We start from the raw sequence: 9659 nt of genomic DNA, 5'->3' as shown, positions 1-9659 counted from the left end.
ATGAAAAAATAAATTTTATTAACTTTAGCTTTTTATCTTTTGCTTATAGCAAATGCAAGTGATAACGATGATGATTGCAGTTTTACTGTTGACTAATTGAATAATTAGATCTTAAAGCCAGATTCAACAGATTGTTAAAATTGTTTCACTTCTGACGTCACTATGTCAATTTAAGCTGATTCTTAATAAATAACATCTATTACATTAACTGCTAATGATAAAAGCTCTCCTCTCCAATAATTAAATTTATAACCAGCAGAAAAATCTCTAACAATTGATACAAGTTTTAGGTTGCAAGGCCAAAATATGTTATATGGATATAATTTTATGAATTTATGCGCAACTTCAAAAGTAAATGGAAAATTAACCTATGTACTAGGATTTTAAGCAAAAGTTTAAAATACTTACTAGACTTTTTTTTTGAGTAGTGAAGGAGTAGTTTTAAATTTAAGTTATTTAATCTTAGCTTTATGCTCTATATTGCTTTTTGTTTGAAAAATAATCACAAATAATTTAAAAATATCAACTAATTATTAACAGTCCAAAATATTCTTTGCTTTGAGAAATTCAAGGTAAAACAAAAAAATATTAACATAAAATAAAACTCATTTTTGGCAATTTAATTTATCTAATTGCTTAATTCTTTAAAAATATAAAGAAAGACTAAATTTAATTATCTAAATATAATTATGAAATACTAAAAATAAGTATTGTATTTTTATTAATTGATATTCAATTTTATGTGTTTACTTGAGAGTATTGTATTTGTATTTAATAGTCGTTATAATAAATTAAATAAAGACTGTCTTTTATTTAAAAAAAAGTTTATAAAATAACTGAAATGTTATTGCTTTGTTCTTCGCATTAAGATTGGTTGCTACTATTAAAGTATTCACCATCAAACTAATGTTAACAGACTATCTTATTAGAAATATAGAGGCTATTTTTAATTATTTGAATAGATTAATTTCTTAACTAGAGATTAACTACACTCAATTACTCCCCAAATTATAATTGGTCTTAAGCTAACTTCTTCCATTCCCATTTATTTCCTTACTTCTCTAAGACTATAAAGAACAAGCTTTGTTTAAGTCGTTGATAAACGAATTAAATTTTATTAATTTTTTCATTCATTAAAGCAAGGTCAGTTAGATTAGTAATTATTTTCGCGAAAAGAATTCTTCGAGAGCTTAAGCATATTACTAAAAGTTTTTGACTTTCTGTGTAAACAACAGCTATCATATTTTAAGCGCAAATTTTCATATATAAAGCATTATAGTTTTAGAAATGGATTTTAAATATGTTCCTTTTCTATCTAATATTATAGCATGTCAGTTCTTTTCTTGTTAAAATGATTATTTGGCTGCTTTAAAATTGCTCTACTCCTAATATCTCAAAGTTAATACTTATTTGCTCTACAAAATTCTATTGAATATTTTAAATGTTAGTCATTTCATATTAAAATACTGCTATGCTTTTCTTTGTCACATACAAGCAATAGTCAGATTCCTCGCTTTCCAATTCATTATTTTAATTTAATTTGTTTTAATTTAAAATTTATTTTATTATTATGAGCTTTAAAAATTATTAGCAATCTATATTTGGAACTAGTTTTATGATTTGAGATTACAAGTATTTATTAATAGAAATAATGATAAAAGACACTTTATTTTATTGATCACTTTTAATAGCCAAAACAATAAGATTGTAATTTTTATGATTTGCAAAATCAAAGTAAACCACTTTAGCTTTATATTCATTTATACACAAGAATTATGAGTTTATTATCTTTCTTTCTTACTAATTTCTATTCATTTAATTAGAAAAATATTTTTCAACATATTCTGCTTTAAAAGAATTTATTATATCTTTTAGCTCATAGAAATATAAAAACTCATTAGGTAATCTGAATTTCTTTTTATATTTATAAATAATATCTCTTGGGTTTATATAAATCTAATTTTTCTCTACTTCTTTCATATCATAAATAATAAAAGGCAATTCTTCAGAATCTATTTCTACTTCTTCTATTTAATCTATTCTTCCTACTTCAGAACCTTCCCAAATAGGATTTTTGTGTTCATCTTTTTTTCTAAAGTATTTTTGCTTTTCTTAGTCGTAATAAAAGAATTAATTTAAAGAACTTTTCATTCTCTCTTCAATTTTCTCATCATCGTAATAGTCTTCATCTCTTTCTTTATAATTTCTCTTTCGATTAAGTCGATCATTTTAATTGAATCTATTAGAATGTTTATCACTACTATTTTTGCTTTAATTCCTATAATTTTTGTCAGTATCCTTTCCTTTTTACTATTAATTATTGGTAATTCCCCGCTTAAAATTTTATGCAGAATTATTTTATATTTTTTATTCATCTTTTGCTTTAGATTTGTGATTATATTAGTTATTATTCTTATTATTCATTAACTTTAAAAGCAAATTTTTTGCGCTTAATTAATAAATTGTATTTTTATATAAAAAATATGCATTATTTGTATTTTTAATCAATACTGATACATCGTAAGCAATTTGCCTTTTTAATATAAAAATCTCAATTTTGTATAAAAATTAATAATTAAAAATGTTTCTAGGAATACTAATATTAAATTTGGATATATCTTCCTGTGTATAAATGATCTTAGCCTAAAAAATTCAATTAAAGTAGAAGTAGAATTTTTTTCATTAAATAAAATATTTGATTGGATGGTTTTTTATGTTTTATTTATTACATTTAAAGTTAAAATTCTTAATAATTGAAAATCTTCTTAAATTTTTAAAAAATTTTCAACATTTTTATGATAATATTATAGAATATTATGTATCAGTTATTCTAATCTTATCCATATATTTTGATTATTTGAAATATTCTTTTTAAAACTTTAAATAGGAATACCTTATTTTTATTAATTTGCTATTATTGTATAAAATTTAACACTTTATAGTGAAGAAAATTTTTTAAAATAACTTAATTTATAAATAATTTACAATTAAAAATTAAAAAATCCAATAGGTGATGTATTAATTTATCCATTCCAATCAATCCAAATATTTTGAAAAATCCAATCAAAATTTTAAGTCTCATATAAAAATTTTAATTTTATATTTAAAATATACTCTCTCTCCTCTATCCAATTAATTATATATGATTCATTTAAAATATCTTTGTATAAAATATATTTGAAAGAGGGGATTGAATTAAAGAAACTTACTATATGTTATTAGGATTTTTGACGATAATACATTTTATTATATTAGGATTAATCCTAAAAAAATACAAAACATAAAAGTCATAAATTTGGTTTTTAAGAAAAATCCTAACAGCAACTACCTTACCAATATGATTAATAGATAATATTTAAGATTAAAATATAAATGGCATATAAAAGCTTGGTATTTATTTAATTTAATAAGATATAATATAACACTAAAAGTTTCAAATTATTTGATGGTTTTTGGAGAAATTTGCTTAAGAGGAATTAATTTATTGAAGTAAATTTAATTTTTTAATTTTTTTATTTTTTATAAATTATTTATTTACTTCCAAAAATATGAACTATATTTATAAATATAAAATCAATAATAAAATCTATCTATTTATATTTTAGGTCAAATAAACTTTTTCAAAATATTATATAATAAAACATGTTATTTATTATTATTCAAACATCTAATATTTATTCATCCTTTTTTCGCTAGTTGTTTATCATGAGAATATTTTAAAGACAACTAATCTTTTTGATTTAAGACACTTGCTTATTACTTTGAATTTTTATGATACATTCATTGGGCTAAAAATTTTATAATAAATTAGTGTAAATATTAAATAAATATGAAAATAGAATAAACTTTTAAATTAAAAACTATTTATTAAATTAATAAATAAAATACATTTGTGGAATAAAAAAGATAAAACAATAAATCAAATAAAAGCTATCAAAAAAATTCAAAGTGCTTTCTTGTTTTTTATTCATTTTATAGTTTAAAATATCACAATCCAAAACAAATAAACTATTTTTACATAAGCCAGAGTGTTAAATAGGAGAGATTAACGCAATTTGCTAAAGCAGAACCTAAGCCTGATGCACCCATTGCACTAATTTAATTTTCCCTTTTTAAATACAGAAAAAATATATCATTAAATAGTTAATTAATATGAAAAAATGAAATAATATGAAATAATATAATTAATTAATAATAAAAACAAAATAAAAATAAAATTATGAGTTATATTAACAAAGAAAGAACAAAAAAAAGCAAGAAAAATAAAAAGAAAAAGAAAAAAGAGCTTTATTGTTTTTAATTAGCTTTAAAAATTAAAAATATATCACAATCCAAAACAAACTAAACTGTATTTACTCAAGTTTAAGTGTCAAATTTGAGAGATTAATACAATTTGCTAAACCAGAACCTAAGCCTGATGCACCGGCATCACCAATTTAATTTCCACTTTTTAAATATTGAAGAAAAAATAAATCATTAAATTGTTAATTAGAAGGAAAAAATGAAGAAAAAATATGAAATAATAAATAAGATTAATTAATTAATAATAAAAGCAAAAGTTGAAAATAAAATGATGAGTTAGTTATATTAACAAAGAAAGAACAAAAAAAAGCAAGCACAATAATAAAAAAAAGAGCTTTATTGTTTTTAATTAGCTTTTATAATTAAAAATATATCACAATCCAAATCAAATAAACTGTTTTTACTGAAGATCAAGTGTCAAATTTGAGAGATTAATACAATTTGCTAAACCAGAACCTAAGCCTGATGCACCGGCATCACCAATTTAATTTCCACTTTTTAAATATTGAAGAAAAAATAAATCATTAAATTGTTAATTAGAAGGAAAAAATGAAGAAAAAATATGAAATAATAAGATTAATTAATTAATAATAAAAGTAAAAGTTGAAAATAAAATGATGAGTTATATTAACAAATAAAGAACAAAAAAAAACAAGCACAATAAAAAGAAAAAGAAAAAAAGCTTTATTGTTTTTAATTAGCTTTTATAATTAAAAATATATCACAATCCAAAACAAATAAACTTTTACTAAAGGTAAAGTGTCAAATTTGAGAGATTAATGCAATTTTCTAAAGCAGAACCTAAGCCTGATGCACCCATTGCACCAATTTTATTCCAACTTTTTAAATATTGAAGAAAAAATATATCATTAAATAGTTAATTAGAAGGAAAAAATGAAGAAAAAATATGAAATAATAAGATTAATTAATTAATAATAAAAGCAAAAGTTTAAATTAAAATGATGAGTTATATTAACAAAGAAAGAACAAAAAAAAACAAGCACAATAAAAAGAAAAAGAAAAAAAACTTAATTGATTTTAATTAGCTTTTATAATTAAAAATATATCACAATCCAAAACAAATAAAATTTTACTAAAGGTAAAGTGTCAAATTTGAGAGATTAATGCAATTTGCTAAAGCAGAACCTAAGCCTGATGTACCCATTGCACCAATTTAATTTTCACTTTTTAAATATTGAAGAAAAAATAAATCATTAAATAGTTAATTAATAGGAAAAAATGAAGAAAAAATATGAAATAATAAGATTAATTAATATTAAAAGCAAAGGTTAAAAATAAAATGATGAGTTATATTAACAAAGAAAGAACAAAAAAAAAGCAAGAACAATAAAAAGAAAAAAAAAAGGCTTTATGTTTTTTAATTAGTTTTTTTAATTAAAAACATCACAATCCAAAACAAATAAACTGTTTTTACCGAAGATCAAGTGTCAAATTTGAGAGATTAATACAATTTGCTAAACCAGAACCTAAGCCTGATGCACCCATTGCACCAATTTCATTCCAACTTTTTAAATATTGAAGAAAAAATATATCATTAAATAGTTAATTAGAAGGAAAAAATGAAGAAAAAATATGAAATAATAAGATTAATTAATTAATAATAAAAGCAAAAGTTTAAATTAAAATGATGAGTTATATTAACAAAGAAAGAACAAAAAAAAGCAAACACAATAAAAACAAAAAGAAAAAAGAACTTTATTGTTATTAATTAGCTTTTATAATTAAAAATATATCATAATCCAAAACAAATGAACTGTTTTTACCTAAGGTTAAGTGCCAAATTTGAGAGATTAATGCAATTTGCTAAAGTAGAACCTAAGCCTGATGCACCGGCATCACCAATTTAATTTCCACTTTTTAAATATTGAAGAAAAAATATATCATTAATTTGTTAATTAGAAGGAAAAAATGAAGAAAAAATATGAAATAATAAGATTAATTAATTGATAATAAAAATAAAAGTTGAAAATAAAATGATGAGTTAAATTAACAAAGAAAGAACAAAAAAAAACAAGCACAGTAAAAAGAAAAAGAAAAAAAGCTTTATTGTTTTTAATTAGCTTTTATAATTAAAAAATATATCACAATCCAAAACAAATAAACTGTTTTTACCTAAGGTCAAGTGTCAAATTTGAGAGATTAATGTAATTTGCTAAACCAGAACCTAAACCTGATGCACCGACATCACGAATTTTATTACAACTTTTTAAATATTGAAGAAAAAATATGAAATAATAAGATTAATTAATTAATAATAAAAGCAAAAGTTGAAAATAAAATGATGAGTTAAATTAACAAAGAAAGAACAAAAAAAAAACAAGCACAATAAAAACAAAAAGAAAAAAGAGCTTTATTTTTTTTTTAATTAGCTTTTATAATTAAAAATATATCACAATCCAAAACAAATAAACTGTTTTTACCCAAGGTCAAGTGTCAAATTTGAGAGATTAATGCAATTTGCTAAAGCAGAACCTAAGCCTGATGCACCTTCATCACCAATTTAATTAGAACTTTTTAAATATTGAAGAAAAAATATATCATTAAATAGTTAATTAGAATGAAAAAATGAAAAAAATATGAAATAATAAGATTAATTAATTAATAATAAAAGCAAAAGTTGAAAATAAAATGATAAGTTAAATTAACAAAGAAAGAACAAAAAAAAAAAGAAAGCACAATAAAAACAAAAAGAAAAAAGAGCTTTATTGTTTTTAATTAGCTTTTATAATTAAAAATATATCACAATCCAAAACAAATAAACTGTTTTTACCCAAGGTCAAGTGTCAAATTTGAGAGATTAATGCAATTTGCTAAAGCAGAACCTAAGCCTGATGCACCCATTGCACCAATTTAATTTTCACTTTTTAAATATTGAAGAAAATATATATATCATTAAATAGTTAATTAGAAGGAAAAAATGAAGAAAAAATATGAAATAATAAGATTAAATAATTAATAATAAAAGCAAAAATTGAAAATAAAATGATGAGTTAAATTAACAAAGAAAGAACAAAAAAAAGCAAGAAAAATAAAAAGAAAAACAAAAAAGAGCTTTATTGTTTTTAATTAGCTTTTATAATTAAAAATATATCTCAATCCAAAACAAATAAACTGTTTTTACCGAAGGACAAGTGTCAAATTTGAGAGATTAATGCAATTTGTTAAAGCAGAAATTAAGCCTGATGCATCGGCAATACCAATTTAATTGTTACTTTTTAAATATTGAAGAAAATATATATATCATTAAATAGTTAATTAGAAGGAAAAAATGAAGAAAAAATATGAAATAATAAGATTAATTAATTAATAATAAAAGCAAAAGTTGAAAATAAAATGATAAGTTAAATTAACAAAGAAAGAACAAAAAAAAAGTAAGCACAATAAAAATAAATAGAAAAAAAGCTTTATTGTTTTTAATTAGCTATTATAATTAAAAATATATCACAATCCAAAACAAATAAACTATTTTTACCTAAGGTTAAGTGTCAAATTAGAGAGATTAATGCAATTTGCTAAAGCAGAACCTAAGCCTGATGCACCCATTGCACTAATATAATTATTACTTTTTAAATATTGAAGAAAAAATATATCATTAAATAATTAATTAGAAGGAAAAAATGAAGAAAAAATATGAAATAATAAGATTAAATAATTAATAATAAAAGCAAAAATTGAAAATAACTGATGTGTTAAATTAACAAAGAAAGAACAAAAAAAAAGTAAACACAATAAAAAGAAAAAGAAAAAAGAGCTTTATTGTTTTTAATTAGCTTTTATAATTAAAAATATATCACAATCCAAAACAAATAAACTGTTTTTACCTAAGGTCAAGTGCCAAATTTGAGAGATTAATGCAATTTGCTAAAGCAGAACCTAAGCCTGATGCATCTTCATCACCAATATAATTATTACTTTTTAAATATTGAAGAAAATATATATATCATTAAATAGTTAATTAGGAGGAAAAAATGAAGAAAAAATATGAAATAATAAGATTAATTAATAATTAGTAAAATTAACAAAGAATGAAAAAAAAAAGATATCACAATAAAAAGAAAAAGGAAAATAAATCAAATAAATTAAAATAGCTTTAGTGCTTTAAATTAACTTTTATTATTAAAATATTACAATCCAAAACAAATAAACTGCTTTTATTAACTTAATAGCAAAAAATAAAGAAAAAATATCAAATAATAAAAAATGAATAATAAATAATTAAAAATTAAAATGAAAATTAAGTTAAGATAGCTAAATAATTTTTGTTTTAATAAAAATCAATAAGTAATCATGCATGATAATTTCTACAATAAAAATTATTTATTTAAATAAATTGAAAGTTAAATATTTAAAATATATTAATAAATAATAAAAATAATATTAATTAATAAAATATACCTCAAATAAATATGGAGAACCTAATGAGATAAAAGCGAAGAGTTTATAAACTTTTTTTATTAATAAATATAAATTTAAATGATATTAATAAAAAAATAAATAATTACTTCTTCTAATTTGTAATATTTTGTAATCTATTATCTCATTTATTTTTTTTCAAAAATATTGAATAGCAATTTATGGATTTTAATTAATTATTAATGTATAAAAAGAACAAATAAAATATAAGAATTAATTAATTATCAAATATTAATTTATAAATTTGGTTTTATGAAGAGATGTCACAGAAAAATTAATTTAAAATTCATTATTTAATCTTTATATTTGTATTTAAAACATGTACTTAAAAATATAGTAGAAATTAGAGTTGAACAGTTATTTATTTATTTAGTCATATTTGAAAAAATCCTAGTAACTAATTAATTCACTATATTCTCAATAAAATAATGTGCAAAAAAATAACTTTTTAAAATAATTATTAAATATATTAGTTAACTTTCATTCATTCTATCATAAATATTTCCTTAATTAAAATTAGATAAATTATTTTAAAATAAGATAAATGAAATAAATTCTTAATTATTATTTTTTAATTTAAAACTAATCTTATTCTGTTGTTAAACCAAAACAAACAGTAAAAACTTAGAAAATAAATTTTTAAAATTCATCTGAAATAAATTTTTTATTCATATAAATCTGAATATTCATAATTTACTTTTTTTAATAATTTTTCACTTTATTAATAGTTGATAGTGATAAAAATAAATTTTTGAAAGTAATTTAGACTATTCATCTTATACTTAGACTATAATTTTTAAAAATCATCAGAGCAAAGAATTGTCTAAGAATTATCGCGACCAACTAAGAGTATTGCTTTTTTTGAAACATACAACATTAATTAAATAGCTCTACATGTTTATAGAATATATAGATAAATGAGG

The 9659-nt window shown here is 19.9% G+C and overlaps 4 protein-coding genes across 4 annotated transcripts in view; 1 reads left to right on the top strand and 3 right to left on the bottom strand. All coding sequences in view use genetic code 6, as the record gives it.

The window, feature by feature from the left end:
- Positions 1-495, top strand: TTHERM_00187070 (transmembrane protein, putative; the record flags this gene model as incomplete). Its single annotated transcript, XM_001008873.1, has 1 exon — positions 1-495. One exon carries the CDS (start codon positions 1-3, stop codon positions 493-495), a length of 495 nt encoding a protein of 164 aa, XP_001008873.1.
- Positions 496-1729: 1234 nt separating this feature from the next.
- Positions 1730-2424, bottom strand: TTHERM_00187060 (hypothetical protein; the record flags this gene model as incomplete). The annotated part of the gene is made up of 2 exons (XM_001008872.2): positions 1730-1748; positions 1802-2424. The coding sequence occupies 2 exons, from the start codon at positions 2422-2424 to the stop codon at positions 1730-1732; spliced, it is 642 nt and encodes a 213-aa protein (XP_001008872.2).
- Positions 2425-3987: 1563 nt separating this feature from the next.
- TTHERM_00186050 (cyclic nucleotide-binding domain protein) lies at positions 3988-8864 on the bottom strand (the record flags this gene model as incomplete). Its single annotated transcript, XM_001008870.4, has 15 exons — positions 3988-4108; positions 4357-4446; positions 4707-4796; positions 5052-5141; positions 5397-5486; positions 5738-5827; positions 6087-6176; positions 6436-6525; positions 6744-6833; positions 7094-7183; positions 7445-7534; positions 7796-7885; positions 8145-8234; positions 8719-8768; positions 8826-8864. The coding sequence occupies 15 exons, from the start codon at positions 8862-8864 to the stop codon at positions 3988-3990; spliced, it is 1290 nt and encodes a 429-aa protein (XP_001008870.4).
- A 643-nt stretch (positions 8865-9507) lies between these two features.
- The window catches only part of TTHERM_000186049 (transmembrane protein, putative), a gene marked incomplete at both ends in the record, with an annotated part of 258 nt that continues 106 nt past the window's right edge, over positions 9508-9659 (bottom strand). Inside the window, one exon of the mRNA XM_012795830.1 lies at positions 9508-9659. This exon is cut by the window's right edge and continues 106 nt beyond it. Within this exon, the coding sequence (XP_012651284.1) occupies positions 9508-9659 (152 nt within the window).

This window comes from Tetrahymena thermophila (assembly GCF_000189635.1).
Source record: "Tetrahymena thermophila SB210 genomic scaffold scf_8254798, whole genome shotgun sequence".
NCBI classification, from domain to species: Eukaryota; Ciliophora; class Oligohymenophorea; order Hymenostomatida; family Tetrahymenidae; genus Tetrahymena; species Tetrahymena thermophila.
Note: the sequence above shows the minus strand (reverse complement) of the source record. Positions and strands in the feature narration are given on the sequence as shown.